At 41.4% G+C, this 19,105-nt stretch overlaps 1 protein-coding gene across 1 annotated transcript; it reads right to left on the bottom strand.

The window, feature by feature from the left end:
• Window positions 1-677: 677 nt before the first annotated feature.
• On the bottom strand, window positions 678-12,545 carry LOC120060808 (pepsin A-like). The gene is made up of 9 exons (XM_039010229.1): window positions 12,487-12,545; window positions 12,159-12,303; window positions 9,097-9,214; window positions 8,585-8,703; window positions 7,210-7,406; window positions 6,869-6,985; window positions 5,559-5,703; window positions 5,154-5,252; window positions 678-815 (listed from the first exon to the last, which is right to left on the bottom strand). Exons 1-9 carry the CDS (start codon window positions 12,543-12,545, stop codon window positions 678-680), a joined length of 1,137 nt encoding a protein of 378 aa, XP_038866157.1.
• Window positions 12,546-19,105: the final 6,560 nt, after the last annotated feature.

The raw sequence follows: 19,105 nt of genomic DNA, 5'->3' as shown, positions 1-19,105 counted from the left end.
TGTTTGGGTCTATGTCTCTGGGCCTACCTGCCTCCACCATGTTTGGGTCTATGTCTCTGGGCCTACCTGCATCCACCATGTTTGGGTCTATGTCTCTGGGCCTACCTGCATCCACCATGTTTGGGTCTATGTCTCTGGGCCTACCTGCCTCCACCATGTTTGGGTCTATGTCTCTGGGCCTACCTGCATCCACCATGTTTGGGTCTATGTCTCTGGGCCTACCTGCCTCCACTATGTTCGGGTCAATATTCTATCCCTATTCTTATCTTATATGAAGAGGTTCCACAAGAGGATAGTTTCACTTCAGGGAAGAAAAGCTACAGACAACGAAACACAGAACATAGGCTTTATTTGCAATGTTAAAATACATTAGAATTTGATTACATTTAACAATCTGCAAAATTTCCCCAACCAGTTTAGAGCATAAATCACATATACAACATACTATTCATTACCTGGAAAACTAGGGTCTCGATTCAATCCAGACTGTGGAAAACCACGCTATAAATTTAAAAGGTGATGTTCCCGCATTTGCCAGAGACTTCATTCACGGTATACGCTGCATATGTCGGCTCTATTGCACTATTTACGCGGATTTTCCGCTGTCAGGATTTCATCTAGCAAGGATCTTTTAAGATCTCTGGGATAAGTGGACCTCTGTAGATCTAGTGGATCTCTTACACAGCATTGGCCAGACCAACCATGTTGTTGTCCCTGTCGAAGATTGTATAGTACTGCCTGATGAAGACATCTCCAAGAATCCAAAGCTGCTGAAATCCACCGTTACCAAAACCAGTCCTGCAGCCGTAGGAGTCCTAGAGAGAGAGAAGAAGAGGGGGGGGGGGGTAAAATCAGGATTTCTTTCTGATACCATTGCTTTTCCTCTTAGATATGAGGCCCTTTGCTCCACTAGGATCTTAAAGAAAGAAGTCAAGTCTCAGATATACGGGAGCTCTGATGAAGGAGCTTGCTCCGAAACACATCATTAAAGATCAGATAGGTTGTATGTAACATGTCTTTCAGTAGACTACCTGGGAGGTGATAGGTTGTATGTAACATGTCTTTCAGTAGACTCTACCTGGGAGGTGATAGGTTGTATGTAACATGTCTTTCAGTAGACTCTACCTGGGAGGTGATAGGTTGTATGTAACAACATGTCTTTCAGTAGACTCTACCTGGGAGGTGATAGGTTGTATGTAACATGTCTTTCAGTAGACTCTACCTGGGAGGTGATAGGTTGTATGTAACAACATGTCTTTCAGTAGACTCTAGCTGGGAGGTGATAGGTTGTATGTAACAACATGTCTTTCAGTAGACTCTACCTGGGAGGTGATAGGTTGTATGTAACATGTCTTTCAGTAGACTCTACCTGGGAGGTGATAGGTTGTATGTAACAACATGTCTTTCAGTAGACTCTACCTGGGAGGTGATAGGTTGTATGTAACATGTCTTTCAGTAGACTCTACCTGGGAGGTGATAGGTTGTATGTAACAACATGTCTTTCAGTAGACTCTATCTGGGAGGTGATATGTTGTATGTAATTCCTATTGGACCTTGTAGACCTTGTAGATAATATTCACATTTTTGGTGACTTTAATATTCTCATGGAAAAGTCCACAGACCTACCCCAAAAGGCTTTCGGAGCCATCATCGACTTAGTAGGTTTTGTCTAACATGTCTCCGGACCGACTCACTGCCGCAGTCATACTATGGACCTAGTTTTGTCCCGTGGATTAAATATTGTGGATCTTAATGTTTTTCCTCATATTCCGGACTATCGGACCACCATTTTATTACGTTTTCAATCGCAACAAATAATCTGCTGCGACCCCAACCAAGGATCATCAAAAGCAGTGCTATAAATTCTTGGACAACCCAAAGATTCCTAGATGCCATTCCAGACTCCCTCCAACTACCCAAGGACGTCAGAGGACAACAATCGGTTAACCACCTAACTGAGGAACTTAATTTAACCTTGCGTAATACCCTAGATGCAGTCGCACCCCTAAAAACATTTGTCATAAGAAACTAGCTCCCCAGTATACAGAAAATACCCGAGCCCTGAAGCAAGCTTCCAGAAAATTGGAACGGAAATGGCGCTACACCAAACTGGAAGTCTTCCGTTTAGCTTGGAAAGACAGTACCGTGCAGTATCGAAGAGCCCTCAGTGCTGCTCGATCATCCTATTTTTCCAACTTAATTGAGGAGAATAAGAACAATACAAAATGTGCTTTTGATACTGTCACAAAGCAAACTAAAAAGCAGCATTCCCCAAGAGAGGATGGCTTTCACTTCAGCAGTGATAAATTCATGAACTTCTTTGATGAAAAGATCATGATCATTAGAAAGCAAATTACAGACTCCTCTTCAAAGCTCAGTTGTCCTGAGTCTGCACAACCCTGCCAGGATCTAGGATCAAGGGAGACACTCAAGTTTTTCCAATGCTATATCTCTTGACACATTGATAAATAGTCATGGCCTCTAAACCTAAAAGCTGCATACTGGACCCTATTCCAACCAAACTACTGAAAGAGCTGCTTCCTGTGCTAGGCCCTCCTATGTTGAACATAATAAACGGCTCCCTATCCACCGGATGTGTACCAAACTCACTAAAAGTGGCAGTAATAAAGCCTCTCTTGAAAAAGCCAAACCGTGACCCGGAAAATATTAAAAGCTATTGGCCTATATATCCTATAGCCTACATCCTGTTTCAGACATAAGGAAGTGGATGGCGGCAAATGTTTTACTTTTAAACTCGTACAAAACAGAGATGCTAGTTCTAGGTCCCAAGAAACAAAGTGATCTTCTGTTGGATCTGACAATTAATCTTGATGGTTGTACAGTCGTCTCAAATATAACTGTAAAGCCCCTCGGCGTTACTCTGGACTCTGATCTCTCTTTTGACGAACATATCAAGACTGTTTCAAGGACAGCTTTTTCCATCTATGTCACATTGCAAAAATCTGAAACTTTCTGTCCGAAAATGATGCAGAAAAATGTATCCATGCTTTTGTTACTTCTAGGTTAGACTACTGCAATGTTCTACTTTCCGGCTACCTGGATAAAGCACAAAATTAACTTCAGTTAGTGCTAAACACGGCTGCTAGAATCTTGACTAGAACCCAAAAATATGATCATATTACTCCAGTGCTACGCTCTCTACACTGGCTTCCTGTTAAGACTAGGGCTGATTTCAAGGTTTTACTGCTAACCTACAAAGTATTACATGGGCTTGCTCCTATCTATCTATCTTTTCGATTTAGTCCTGCCGTACATACCTACATGTACGCTACGGTCACAAGACACAGGCCTCCTTATTGTCCCTAGAATTTCTAAGCAAACAGCTGGAGACAGGGCTTTCTCCTATAGAGCTAAATTTTTATGGAATGGTCTGCCTATCCATGTGAGAGATGCAGACTCGGTCTCAACCTCAACCTTTAAGTGTTTCTTGAAGACTCATCTCTTCAGTAGGTCCGATGATTGAGTGTAGTCTGGCCCAGGGCTGTGAAGGTGAACGGAAAGGCACTGGAGCGACGAACCACCCTTGCTATCTCTGCTTGGCCGGTTCCCCTCTCTCCACTGGGATTCTCTGCCTCTAACCCTATTACGAGGGTTGAGTCACTGGCTTACTGGTGCTCTTCCATGCAGTCCCTAGGAGGGGTGCGTCACTTGAGTGGGTTGAGTCTCTGACGTGATCTTCCTGTCCGGGTTGGCCCCCCCTCGGGTTCATGCCGTGGGGGAGATCTTCGTGGGTTATACTCGGCCTTGTCTCAGGATAGTAAGTTGGTGGTTGAAGATATCCCGCTGGTGGTGTGGGGGCTGTGCTTTGGCAAAGTGGATGGGGTTATATCCTGCCTGGTTGGCCCTGTCCGGGGGTATAGTCGGACGGTGCCACAGTGTCTCCCGACCCCTCCTGTCTCAGCCTACAGTAATTATGCTGCAATAGTTTGTGTCAGGGGGCTAGGGTCAGTCTGATATATCTGGAGTATTTCTCCTGTCTTATCCGGTGTCCTGTGTCAATTTAAGTATGCTCCATCTCATTCTCTTTCTTTCTCTCTTTCTCTCTCTCTTTCTCTTTCTCTCGGAGGACCTGAGCCCTAGGTCCATGCCTCAGGACTACCTGGCCTCATGACTTCTTGCTCTCCCCAGTCCACCTGGTCGTGCTGCTGCTCCAGTTTCAACTGTTCTGCCTGCGGCTATGGAACCCTGACCTGTTCACCGGATGTGCTACCTTGTCCCGGACCTGCTGTTTTCGACTCTCTCCTCTCTACCGCACCTGCTGTCTCTAACTCTGAATGATCGGCAATGAAAAGCCAACTGACATTTACTCCTGAGGTGCTGACCTGTTGCACCCTCTACAAACCACTGTGATTATTATTATTTGGCCCTACTGGTCATCTATGAACGTTTGAACATCTTGGCCATGTTCTGTTATAATCTCCGCCCGGCACAGCCAGAAGAGGACTGGCCACCCCTCAGAGCCTGGTTCCTTTCTAGGTTTCATCCTAGGTTCCTGCCTTTCGAGGGCCTAGCCACCATGCTTCTACATCTGCATTGCTTGCTGTTTGGGGTTTTAGGCTGGGTTTCTGTATAGCACTTTGTGACATCAGCTAATGTAAAAAGGGCTTTATAATTAAATTTGATTAAATTTGATTGATGCAACAACATGTCTTTCAGTAGACTCTACCTGGGAGGTGATAGGTTGTATGTAACATGTCTTTTAATAGACTCTACCTGAGAGGTGATAGGTTGTATGTAACATGTCTTTTAGTAGACTCTACCTGGGAGGTGATAGGTTGTATGTAACATGTCTTTTAGTAGACTACCTGGGAGGTGATAGGTTGTATGTAACATGTCTTTTAGTAGACTCTACCTGGGAGGTGATAGGTTGTATGTAACATGTCTTTTAGTAGACTACCTGGGAGGTGATAGGTTGTATGTAACATGTCTTTTAGTAGACTCTACCTGAGAGGTGATAGGTTGTATGTAACATGTCTTTTAGTAGACTCTACCTGGGAGGTGATAGGTTGTATGTAACATGTCTTTTAGTAGACTCTACCTGGGAGGTGATAGGTTGTATGTAACATGTCTTTTAGTAGACTCTACCTGGGAGGTGATAGGTTGTATGTAACATGTCTTTTAGTAGACTCTACCTGGATGGTGTAGGCAGAGGCAGGGATGGTGAAGGTGTTTCCGTTGAGTGTGAAAGTCACCTCGGGCATGTTGGGAATGATGTTGCAGTTCACGGTGGTCTAGGAGAGAAATAATAACGTCACCCTTTATACTTTATACTGTGGTTAATGAAAGGGGAGCCGGTGATTTGAGAAAAACAACAACAAAACACGTTTATACCATGCCGGTTCCAACCTAAATATGCTTGCGCAGATATTTGCTGTTCACACTTGTTCAACACGTTCCAACAACACAATTAGTTCCAACAGTTAACAAGGCCAGGCAGCTTGGGTTGGCTCGGCTTGGCTCAATAGTTTGAAAAGCCCTATAATTGGACTCACATATCTGTACCGGTCGGTGTTTGCGTGTGCGTGCGTGTCACTCACATATCCGTACTGGTTGATGGTGGCTCCGACCCAGTAGTTCATGTTTTTGATGTCATCGGTTGGACCGACGATCAGGGAGGTGCCAGTATCTATGATAGCCTGACAACCACCATTGCAAGCCACTGTGTTGCCGTTGATGGTAACACTGGAAGGACAAATATTAGCTGTATTTAACTGTTGTTGTATGTATTTCTTGCTGTTATTGTGTTTTTTAAATGAGCAAATGAACTTGAACTTGGTAAGTGCACTGCAAGATTCAGTCAAAGGAAGTACACCGAGACACTCCATTTAGTATGATATTTTACGTTTTGCATGGTATGTATTAATTTGTGGATGTCCATCACCCATTTCGTATGATATGTTACGAATTACAATTCGTATTATATGTTACGAATTTGCCGAATGTACTATATGTAAAGAAAAAAAAAGCTAAACGTACTATATTTTACAGGTTTGCAAACGTATTATATGTTATGAATTCTAGCTAAGTGGCTAATGTTAGCTAGCTGGCTAACGTTAGCTAGGCTAGGGGTTAGGGGTTAAGGTTAGGGTTAAGTTTACGAGTTAGGTCAAATGGTTGAGGTTTGGGAAAGGGTTAGCTAATAAGTTTAAGGTTAGGGGAAGGGTTAGCTAATAAGTTTAAGGTTAGGGGAAGAGTTAGCTAACATGCTAAGTAGTAGCAAAGTAGCTAAAAAGTAGTAAGTAGTTGAAAAGTTAATAATTAGCTAAAATTATAAAGTTGTCCATGATGAGATTCCAACTCATTATACGCCAACCCATCCACCCCAACCAACCATTCTTCTTTGTTTTTTTTCGTTAAGTAACCATCTGTCTTATGTACCAAATCGTACTAATTTGAGTGTCCTGGATTTATATTTACTATGTTACGTCTAGTTTATGAGACCAGGCTGGGATGTAGGAATGTTCATTTTATGTACTGCTACATACAATGTGTATGTGGTTGATGAGTCTATGGCAAGCGTCCAACTCATTCCACGGAGGGCCTAGTGTCTGCGGGTTTTCGATCCTCCCTTGTACTTGATTGATGAATTAAGGTCACTAATTAGTAAAGAACTCCCCTCCCCCTGGTTGTCTAGGTCGTAATTGAAAGGAAGAAAAACAAAAAAACGCAGACACTAGGTCCTCCATGGAATGAGTTGGACACCCCTGGTCTATAGGTTATGGGAGGTGGCATGAAGGGATGATCCAAAAGTTGATAACATGTTGAACAGGGACTTAATTCTCTGTGTAGAGAGTAAAGGCGATATATAGGACATGGATATAGGCTCTGTGTGGACTAGTGTACCTACCTGTCCATGTTGATCTGCCAGTAGGTCTCGGAGGACAGGGGGATCCAGGTGATTTGTCCGGTGTAGTAGGAAGGCTCGATGACACCGAAGGACAACACGCTACCCTCTGCTGAGTTTCTATTGGTCGAGGAGAAATGGTCAAAAAAGGTTGTTTTAATTATCAACACATTTTTTTAAATGGAGGCCACCTCTCCTTCAAAGGCATTAAAGCAATTGTTTAATTGTATTTACTATCAATGCACTGGTACTTAGATATTTATATCACAACTAAGACAAAATGCCACTCTCGCCATCCAAATGCCACCTCCCGTCCAGGTGTATTTGTATAGTAACTATGTTACCCGCTCAGGTAGACAGAGAAGAGGGACTGGGACACGAGACCATTCGTCATCATGTTGTCAAAGACTGGTGTGGCTCCAGAGGCTGCCAGGTTGGGGAAAGCCAGGCCCAGGATACCGTCGGCAACCATGTAGGCCATGAAGGGACCCTCGGTCTCACTGGCACCAAAGATCTGCTGGATGACAGAGATACCTCCCACCTGGAAACACACAACAGCAGACGTCAGTCACTTGGCTCCATAGAAATATAATTACACTAGAATGGTTATCCCCATTTCAGTCAAATGTACTGTGATGGGCCAAATTGAGTCTGCCATATTGAGTGCACCTGGGGAACATAGAAATAGAAATACTAGAACGGATATTCCAATTCAATTGTTTTGTGATGTGTGGACCGGCGGCCATATTGAGTGTACCCAAAATAGTAATTATATTTCTATGCTGACTATACTGGAGCCAGTTACTAATTTACTTGTGTATTTGTTTTTTTTTATCATGTGACATAAAATGTGACTAAGATTATTTTGGGGTTGTATGTAATGTACAGTATGAAGTGTCAATGAAAAATATATCACCAGATTTTATGCACCCCAAAAATCTGAAGGGGCGCAAATTACATTAGGATGGATGGGGGGGTGGCCCCCTCCGTAAATTGGATAATTTAGCAATAAAAAAATTCAACTGAAACAGCTTTTTTTCCAGCAAACTAGAGCCATAATAATTCCGCTTAATTATATGTAAAATATAAAAATATATTTTTCAGCTTATCTAAGCATACCTCTTTTTTAAGAAACCAAATATGCTTCTCTGCATCTCTGTTAAAATCTGGGTAAAAGATTGAAAGGAATGTGAGTGTTATTCAGTACATTTAGTTATTGCTAGCTTTTCTAAAGTCTGCCAACCTTGCCATTAGGCATGCCAGCTAAGATAGTTAGACAGGCTAGCTACTCTAACTTGATTAATAGCCTGAAATGGCTTCTTATTAGCTAGTTTTGAGGTTGGGAACCTATCTGGGCTAACTAAAGCCTAACTTCATAACACGTGTGGCTAAAATGTGTGGCTAGTAGTATTACAGAGAAGAAAAAATATGTTATTATTAACATTTTAGTCATTTAGCAGACACTCTTATCCAAAGTGACTTGCAGTTTGTGCATTCAGCTTCAGATCGCTAAATGGAACAACCACTTCTCATTCATGGCATTTTTTCCTCAATAAAGTACCCATCAGCAAAGTCAGTGCTAGTACGGGGGGAAAAGAAGTCTAGTGCTATTATAAAAAAATATATATCGAAGCAGGAAAAATCTGAGAGGGCACGTGCCCCCTATGGGCATGCCGCTTCTGACAATAATAGGTAGCTAGCTACATTCACAATACTTACCGAAACAGTGTCGTATGCCAGCTTTCCAGTCATGCTGCCAGATCCATACTGAATGTAAACAGTCTTGCTTCCCCACTTGAAGGTGCTGGACAATCCAGGATTGAATTTGTCATGGTTCTCTATTCAAAATATGAACATGTTTATTACAGATCAACCACATACCATACCATTGCAAAAACGAACATTCATTAATTGATTCATTGGTATTTCAAACATTGCGTTATTCTCTGCAATACACACTGTAAAGGGGAAAATATTTAAATACATTTGTCCAATTTCATGTTTTATTGTGTTGAGCCAACACCCTTATGCAGTAAACCTCAAGGTACTCCCCTCAGACACGAACCTCAACCCATAACCAAGTCTCCCATTCTCTGGCTAGGTACTTAATATGACACTGTTTGTGCAACACTCACAAGGGACGACTCAGAGAGAGAACTCAGAGACTACACTGTGAGACTACCTAGAGAGACTATCCAGAGAGACTACCCAGACCCCTGGAGTATACTCACGGCAGGCCTGACTGGAGCAGTCGACAGAGGGAACCCACAGGTTGGAGGAACCAGTGTCAAAGATGACCTTGAAGGACTGGGGAGGGGTTCCAATGGAAATCACGCCATAGTAGGACAACTGCAGGGAGACGGTGAAACAGAGATTTACTGTAAGTCAAGAGTACTGCAGTCGTTTGAACAGTCGTTTGAACACTGAAACGACTGTTTCAGTCGTTTGAACACTGAACAGTCGTTTGTCTGGTATGTAGATATACTGAACAGTCTTTTATACAGATGTGAGCCGATGTGAGCAAGACGTTTACAGGTCAACATTCACAAGGCCGCGGGGCGGATTACCAGGACGTGTACTCAGACATGGGCGGACCAACTGGCAAGTGTCTTCACTGACATTTTCAACCTCTCCCTGACCGAGTTTTGTAATACCTACATGTTTCAATCAGACCCCCCCCCCCCCCGTTTGTACACTGCTGCTACTCGCTGTTTATTATCTATGCACAGTCACTTTACCCCTACCTACATGTGTCAAGGCTCAGGAGAAGACCCAGAAGACCCTCGTTTGCCAAGATAATCCATCCACCTGACAGGTGTGGCATATCAAGAAGCTGATTAAACAGTATGATCATTACACAGGTGCACCTTATGCTGGGGACAATAAAAGGCCACTCTAAAATGTGCAGTTTTGTCACACAACACAATGCCACAGATGACTCAAGTTGAGGGAGCATCAAATCATATCAAATGTTATTTGTCACATGCACCAAATACAACAGGTGTAGACCTTACAGTGAAATGCTTACTTACAAGCCCTTAACCAACAATGCAGTTTTAAGAAAACACCAGAAAATAATAACAAATAATTAAAGAGCAGCAGTAAATAACAATAGCGGGGCTATATACAGGGGGCACTGGTACAGAGCCAATGTGGAGGTTATATACAGGGGGTACCGGTACAGAGTCAATGTGGAGGCTATATACAGGGGGTACCGGTACAGAGTCAATGTGTCAATGTGGTGGCTATATACAGTGGGTACCAGTACAGAGTCAATGTGTCAATGTGGAGGCTATATACAGGGGGTACCGGTACAGAGTCAATGTGTCAATGTGTGGGGGGCATCGGTGTTGAGGTAATTGAGGTAATTATGTACATGTAGGTAGAGTTATTAAAGTGGCTATGCATAGATAATAACAGAGTAGCAGCAGCGTGGGAGGGGGAGGGGGGCAATGCAAACGGTCTGGATAGCCATTTGATTAGCTGTTCAGGAGTCTTATGGCTTGGGGGTAGAAGCTGTTTAGAAACCTCTTGGACCTAGACTTGGCGTTCCGGTACCGCTTGTCGTGCGGTAGCTGAGAGAACAGTCTATGACTAGGGTGGCTAGAGTCTTTGACAATTTTTAGGGCCTTCCTCTGACACCACCTGGTATAGAGGTCCTGGATGGCAGGAAGCTTGGCCCCGGTGATGTACTGGGCCGTACACACTACCCTCTGTAGCGCCTTGTGATCGGAGGCCGAGCAGTTGCCATAACAGGTGCAACCCGTCAGGATGCTCTCGATGGTGCAGCTGTAAAATCTTTTGAGGATCTGAGGACCCATCCCAAATCTTTTCAGTCTCCTGAGGGGGAATAGGTTTTGTCGTGCCCTCTTCACGGCTGTATTGATGTGCTTGGACCATGTTAGTTTGTTGGTGATGTGGACGCCAATGAACTTGAAGCTCTCAACCTGCTCCACTACAGCACATTCGATGAGAATGGGGGCGTGCTCGGTCCTCCTTTTCCTGTAATCCACAATCATCTCCTTTGTCTTGATCACGTTGAGGGAGAGGTTGTTGTCCTTGCACCACACTGTCAGGTCTCTGACCTCCTCCCTGTAGGCTGTCTCATAATTTTCGGTGATCAGGCCTACCACTGTTGTGTCATCAGCAAACTTAATGGTGGTGTTGGAGTCGTACCTGGCCGTGCAGTCATGAGTGGACAGGGAGTACAGGAGGGGACTGAGCACACACCCCTGAGGGGCCCCCTTGTTGAGGATTGGCATGCAATTGGCATGCTGATTGCAGGAATGTCAACCAGAGCTGTTGCAAGAGAATTGAATGTTCATTTCTCTACCATAAGTCTCCTCCAACATCGTTTTAGAGAATTTGGCAGTACATCCAACCGGCCTCACAACTATAGACCACCTGTATGGCGTCATATGAGTGAGCGGTTTGCTGATGCCAACGTTGTGAACAGACTGCCCCATGGTGCCAGTGGAGTTATGGTATGGGCAGGCATAAGCTACGAACAACGAACACAATTGCATTTTATGGATGACAATTTGAATGCACAGAGATACCGTGAAGAGATCCTAAGGCCCATTGTCGTGCCATTCATCCGGCGCCATAACCTCATGTTTCAGCCTGATAATGCACAGCCTCATGTCACAAGGATCTGCACACAATTCCTGGAAGCTGAAAATGTCCCTGTTCTTCAATGGCCTGCATACTCACCAGACATGTCACCCATTGTGCATGTTTGGGATGCTCTGGATCGATATGTACGACAGCGTGTTCCAGTTCCCGCCAATATCCAGCAACTTCGCACAGCCAATGAAGAGGAGTGGGACAACAACCTTCCACTGGCCACAATCAACAGCCTGATCAACTCTATGCAAAGGAGATGAGTCGCGCTGCATTAGGAAAATGGTGGTCACACCAGATACTGGCTGGTTTCCTGATACACGCACATACCTTTAAAAAAAAAGATATCTGTGACCAACAGATGTTTATCTGTATTCCCAGTCATGTGAAATTCATAGATTAAAGCCTAATGCATTTATTTCAATTGACAGATTTCCTTATATGAACTGTAACTCAGTAAAATCTTTGAAGTTGTTACATGACGCATCTACATTTTTGTTCAGTATAAATCAGAAGGATCCTACAATATAGCCTTTGTAGATTAGCCTGGTACCAAATCTGTTGTATATAATGGTATATAACTCCCATGGCCATTGGCTGTACAGCACAAAAAAGATCAGTCACCAGGCTAATGCAGAATATGACCATACTGCTCCTGACTCTGCCTTACATCAGCATCGTTGGTCATTGCCTCATTTGCACCAGTCTGGTTGAACTTGGCCATAGGGTTGTAGGGGAACTTCTGCCTAGTCTCCTCCCATATACCTTTCTCCATCAGGGTTTCTCTGGCAGTTTTCCCCTTGATCAGAGAAATCCTGAAAACACACAATCAATATCAGAATCACCGTTATTCGACAATTACATGTACTAGGAATTTGACCTGGTGACAACAAACAGAATATACAGACAAAAAAGAAAAGAATAGGACTTGCTTGGTATGACACTCGGAGAGGAACAGGACTTACTTGGTGTGACACTTGGAGAGGAACGGGACTTACCTGGTATGACACTCGGAGAGGGCCACTAGGGCACACAGGACGATAGCCCACTTCATCATGGGTGCTTCTAGTTCTTCTTGGATTCAGGGAGTGAAGTTAGAGTAGGAGAACCAAGGCCTTATATACAGTTATCCTGTACACCAGGACCCAATCCACAGCCAGTAAAGACTCAAATCCACAGCCAATTGACCATGCCATGCCTTCCCTTAGCAAACAATATCACACAATGTGTACGTCTCAAAATGGCAAGCTATCACCAACATAGTCCACTACTTTTGAACAGGACCCATATGCCTCTGGTCAAAAGCAGTGCACTATATAGGGAATAGGGTGCCATTTGGAACACAGAAAATAACAGAACTTCAGATAAGAAAAGTGTGCAATGGTTACAAACATAAAACGCCTTAGTAGCATAAGTAAATATGCTTTGGAACAATGTTAATGAACAGTCATTGTCATTATCTAATCTTGGGAAATAGCTGATACAAGTCTGAGTCACCCTTGTTTCGTAATTGAAAAAAAATAACATATTTGTATATCATCAAATAGTCGAAGGGACAAATTAACAAAAACATAAACAGTGGAATAATATTCCAAAGTGTGTTCCATGTTAGTTTTTTTCACATGTAAATATAACTTCATTTTCTATACATACTGTATATGTAGGGGAGAGTGAGGTAAGTTGTGCCAATGGGTTAGTTAAGCCACAATTTATTTATAGGAAACCATACACAAAATGAATCCTGTGACCAAATATTTATGAAGAGGTCATTATTTCATGGGGTCTGCGAAGGAAGAAACCACATGGAAAAAGTGGTAAGCAAGTAAGGTACAAAAAAAATTGATATGAACAAAGTCAAATAAATGTATTGTGTTATGGGTTTCATGATGCTAAACCAAAGTAGACACAGTGCCTTCAGAAAGTATTCATACCCCTTAACTTTTCACACATTTTGTTGAATTAAAAATGTATTAAATTGAGATTTTGTGGCACTGACATACACACAATACCCCATAATGTAACAGTGGAATTTTGTTTTTAGAAATGTTTACAAATGAATAAAAAGTTAAAAGCTAAAATGTCATGAGTCAATAAGTATTCAACCCATTTGTTATGGCAAGTCTAAATAAGTTCAAGAGTAACATTTTTGCTTAACAAGTCACATAATACGTTACATGGATTCACTCTGTGTGCAATAATAGTGGTTAACAAAATTTGTGAATGACTACTCCATCTCTGTACCTCACATATACGGTAAGGTCCGTCAGTCAAGGTCTGTAAGGACCCTCAGTCGAGTAGTGAATTTCAAGCACAGTCAAAGACCAGAGAGGTTTCCCAATGCCTCACGAAGAAGGGCACCTATTGGTAGATGGGTAAAAAAAGAGGCAGATACTGAATATCCCTTTGAGCATGGTGAAGTTATTAATTACACTTTGGATGGTATATCAATGCACCCAGTTACTACAAAGATACAGGCGTCCTTCCTAACTCAGTTGCCGGAGAGGAAGGAAACCGCTCAAGAATTTCACCATGAGGCCAATGATGATTTTAAAACAGTTACAGAGTGTAATGGCTGTGATAGGAGAAAACTGAGGATGGATCAACAACGTTGGAGTTACTCCACAATACTAACCTGCATGACAGTGTGAAATAAGGAAGCCTGTACAGAATAAACATATTCCAAAACATGTATCCTGTTTGCAATTAGGCACTAAAGTAATAATGCAAAAAAATGTGGCAAAGAAATGCATGTTCTGTCCTGAATACAAAGCATTATGTTTGGGGCAAATCCAACAGAACACATCACTGAGAACCACTCTTCAAATTTTCAAGCATGGTGGTGGCTGCATTATGTTATGGGTATGGTTGTCATCGGCAAGGACTAGGGAGTTTTTTTTAGGATAAAAAGAGAGCTAAGCACAGGCAAAATCCTAGAGGAAAACCTGGTTCAGCTTTCCAACAGACACTGGGAGAGGAATTCACCTTTCAGCAGGACAATAACATAAAACACGAGGCCAAATATAAACTGGCGTTACTTACCAAGAAGACATTGAATGTTCCTGAGTGGCCTAGTTACCGTTTCGACTTAAATCAGCTTGAAAATAGAAGGCAAGACTTGAAAATGGCTGTATAGCAATGATCAACAATCAACTTGACAGAGCTTGAAGTATTTTAAAAAGAATAAATGGGCAAATATTGTACAATCCAGTTGTGCAAAGCTCTTAGAGACTTACCCAAAAAGACTCACAGCTGTAATCGCTGCCGAAGGTGATTCTAACGTGTATTGACTCAGGGGGTTGAATACTTATCTAGTCAAGATATAGTAGTGTTTTAATTTCCATACAAAAACATTAAAATATTCACATTTCTCTTCCACTTTGACATTATAGATTATTTTGTGTAGATCGTTGACAAAAAAAAAGACAATTAAATACATTTTAATCCCACTTTGTAACACAACAAAATGTGGAAAAAGTCAACGGGTGTGAATACTTTATGAAGGCGCTGTAGTTTTAAGATTGTTTAATACATCAGTTGGGGTCTCTATAAGCTTCAATATGAGGTCCTAAACATAGCGTGAATGTGCATCCTTGTAGCTGTGTGGCAAGTTGAGCCAATGGCTAATCAATATACCGCATACAAATGATGATCACATTTTGACAATTTTATGTATACTATACATACTATTTTGAAGACACCTCCCATTTGTGTGACTAGTCAGGTTCAAATTATGAAAAATGCCTTCCTCAGTTGGATTTGAGTGGGTTGAGTCACTGACATGGTCTTCCTGTCTGGGTTTTGGCCTTTCTAGGGAGTTTTTCCTAGCCACCGTGCTTCTACACCTGCATTGCTTGCTGTTTGGGGTTTTAGGCTGGGTTTCTGTACAGCACTTCGATACATCAGCTGATGTAAGAAGGGCTATATAAATACATTTGATTTGAAATTTGATTTGATTTGCCTCCCTATAGGCCATAATTGAAGTGTTTTCTTCCAAGAGTAATGCAAGGCATTTTTGCTGGGATATGAGGTTACACCAGGGCCTGAGCTGATGTTGTGTTTTAAAAAAGTACTAAGTGTTAGAAATGTGGCCCTGTGCTCAGTTTACCCCACACCCAGGTTAAGTTGTGCCAAGAGACCCGTTTTTTGGGGACAAGTTATGTTTTCAAAACAGTTATGTTTACATAAATATATTCATTAGAAGGAATACTGTATTTCCCTTAACGTAGTGATGCTGAATGTTAAGAATAGCTCAACATACCCCACTCACCCTCAGTACTCAACAAATGACATCGCTTGTCAGAGCAACACTGTATTATATGCTGGACCGTTTGCATTATCTTATCAAAATGTCCCATGTTTCCATATGGAAACTATGTAGACTAGCTTGCCTTCGCCAAAGTTATTTAATAACAGCATTCCACAAGAACATGGCAATCAACATATGAAAAAAAAAAAAAAGTTAGGGCTCTATTCAATCAGATCCACTGTAGCCGACAACAGTGGTTGTTTTGGTGGTGTCGGAGGTGGAACTGCATTAGAGCTGTCAAATCCACAAGCGGCTCCTGACACTATACCTCAAGCGGACATTGCCATTGGCTGCACGGAACATTGAGATAAATCCCATGCAGAATGTGAGATGTAATCTACACCTTGATTAAACTGACAGAAATATTCATTATTTTTGTTTAATGATTTTCAATCTTAGTGTCAATATTTATACAGGGCAATAGCCTTCACATTCAACTCTGGACATTGAAGTCAGTTCCACTGCTTTTTTCCCATTGTTCCCCTCTAATCAGGGAATGATTCAGACCTAGATCACCAGGTGTATGCAAATCAGGTAGAACAATAAACCAGCATAGTAAGAGCTGAATACCCCTGACCTATAGCCTACACTTGCTCATTCTAAACTTACGTGAGTTGGACGGGTTTGGCTTCCTGACAATGATCAAGCACAGCTACTTAACGATTTGACAGATCCAAGTAGATACACCTCCAAAACATTAGCTATGTGAACTGAAGGTCAAGTTGGTTTTATATTGGATATTTGGTGGATATTCAGTTTTCTTGTCAATCGCTATTGAACCCAGCCTGACTTGACTCTGAAAATGATATATTTTGAATCAGGGGAGGATGGACAAAAATCCACAGATTTTTTTTTTAGGTTGTTAAAATTAATTAATTTAGCTTTCAATTGTCAATAGCGCTGATTGGTGTCACACTTTCCCCCCCATCCCTAGCTAACACACCTGATTTAAACTAATTGCATTTTTAACTTAAGATCATGATTAGTTGATTATTGGAGTCAGGTGTGTTAGCTGGGACTGGGGCAAAAGTGAGACACCAATCAGGCCCCCGAGGACTGGAATTACCCAGGCCTGTCTTAGACAAAGCGTGCCATGACTATGAAAATCATATTGTGAATCAGGGGAGGATGGACAAAAATCCTCTTAATTTGTTTAAATGTGATTTATTAAAACGGGAAAAAAGCTTTCATTCTTCAATAGCTCTTACACAAAATGTGCCATGACTATGAAAACGATATATTCGGAATCAGGGGAGGATGTTGACATTTAGATGTTCTTTTTTTAGGGTGGTTTTCCCTCTTCAATAGCTCCTACACAAAGCGTGCTATGTCTATGAAAATTATAAATTTTATGAAAATTATAAATGTTCAAAATTTCAACAAAAAAAAAGTGGATTTTGTCCAGCCTTATCCTTCATTTTCATAGTCATGGCAATTTTAATAGTCATGGCAAGATTGTAAGATTTTCTTCCGTTCTTCTTCTAAATAAAAGTGGATTTTTGTCATTTTCATCGTCATGGCACACTTTGTCAAAGAGCTATTGAAGAATGAAAGCAAACAAAAATCATAATATATTTCAAAAACGCTAAAGTCGTGGATTTTTGTCCATCCAGAATATATCATTTTAGTAGTCATGACACGCTTTGTTTAAGAGCTATTGAAGCTATTTAAGATTGAATCCCCCCCCGCCAAAAAACAGCAGTGGATTTTTGTCCATCCTCCCCTGATTCACAATATATCATTATCATAGTCATGATGCACTTTGTGTAAGAGATAGTGAAGATTAAAATCTGAAATCTTATTATAAAAAAATTGGGTGGATTTTTCTCCTTCCACCCCATTCAGAATATACCATCTTCATAGTCATGGCATGCTTGGTTCAATAGCTATTGATGAGAGAAAACCGAATAGCCGCCGAACATCCTATATAAAACTAATTTTACCTTGGTGCTATGCCAGTGTCTGCTATTGCCTTAGCGCTAGGCCTTAATGTCCCAGACAATATCTAGTATATTGACCGATCAAATATAACAAAAAGTTATCTACGAGTCATTAATGAACAATTGGTCTGTAATCAGGCGTTGGTTATCAGTTCATTAAACATAATGTCTGGCAGTGTAGAGGTAGTCTCTGACAATACATTTTAAAGATCACATTTTAACCATTTTAAAGATGAAAATGCTTTTTCCCCCCCAATAACATAAAGATGACCTGCAGGACACAATTTGAACTATTGAAAGGAGATCTACTGCTTCAGTATGTCACCCTCATCAATATAAATAAAACGCTAATGTAACTGGGAATATTTTTTATCTGAATTAGAATATATGAGTAGATATATTATTTCTAAATAATAGAGTTTACAGTACTACGTAATTAAATGATTCTTAAGTACGTTGTGTCGTGTCTTTGGCATCATTAAAGTGAAGACTGTTATTTTATCAAATCAATTCTCTGTAATTATTATGACGTGATTAAACTAATCACGTAAATGTAATGAACTAGGAAGTCGTGGCACCAAGGAAAATCTTCAGATTACAATGTTATAATTTTTCTAATATAACTCTTCACATATTTTAATATCTGATCAATTAGTCTTCTTATTAATGAATTATTCTTTACCTCACGTTAGTCTCATTCCAAACATCGTAAATTGTTGGTTATCTGCATGAACCCAGCCTTTACTATGAATCATCCATACATCAATTGTCTTAATCATTTATCTACAAGGAAATGATAGGAGAGGTTCCCTAGTGGGCTAAGCCGATATGATGGTTTGGTGGACAAAGGTAAGTGGGTGTGGACTGAAAAGGCAGGAAAGAACAGAAGGAGTCACTACACAGTTGATAATTATATGAATTGAAATGTTAATCCTTTGCACATGAACGCTCACTCATTCGGGAATAATTGCAATCAATATATATATTTATGCCCAGTGTGTAGTCGTGATCTCTGTTGGAATCGTCTGTCTCTCTGCCTCCCTGAAAATCAAAAGTCTTTCGTGGTTAGAATGGATACTTCAGAGTACCATTCAGAAATGTTCTCATAGAATAGCTGTTTCGGCGGTTGTCGGTCTTCGCATCCCAGGTTGACATCATTTCTAGCTCAACCTGTGCCCCCTCGGTGTCCATCGAGGTACGCGTTGTCTGAAGAGGATTTCTTCAGGTGGGGGTTTTATTCGTAAGAGTAGAAAAGGGCTGTTCCATGATGCCAGATCATGTCTGTGCTCACGGGGGCGGGCCAATGACTTGGTTAAACTTTAAAGGGAATACAATTCTCTTTCATTAAAGGTTTAACATCACCTTACATCA

Source organism: Salvelinus namaycush, chromosome 16 (genome assembly GCF_016432855.1).
Source record: "Salvelinus namaycush isolate Seneca chromosome 16, SaNama_1.0, whole genome shotgun sequence".
NCBI classification, from domain to species: domain Eukaryota; kingdom Metazoa; phylum Chordata; class Actinopteri; order Salmoniformes; family Salmonidae; genus Salvelinus; species Salvelinus namaycush.
Note: the sequence above shows the minus strand (reverse complement) of the source record. Positions and strands in the feature narration are given on the sequence as shown.

Coding starts and splice junctions, on each gene's coding strand:
- LOC120060808 (XM_039010229.1), bottom strand. CDS start 12,545: ATGATGAAGTGGGCTATCGTCCTGTGTGCCCTAGTGGCCCTCTCCGAG. Junction 9,215..12,158: donor CAATGACCAACGATGCTGAT/GTAAGGCAGAGT, acceptor GTCTCCCTGCAG/TTGTCCTACTATGGCGTGAT. Junction 8,704..9,096: donor CTGCTCCAGTCAGGCCTGCC/GTGAGTATACTC, acceptor TATTTTGAATAG/AGAACCATGACAAATTCAAT.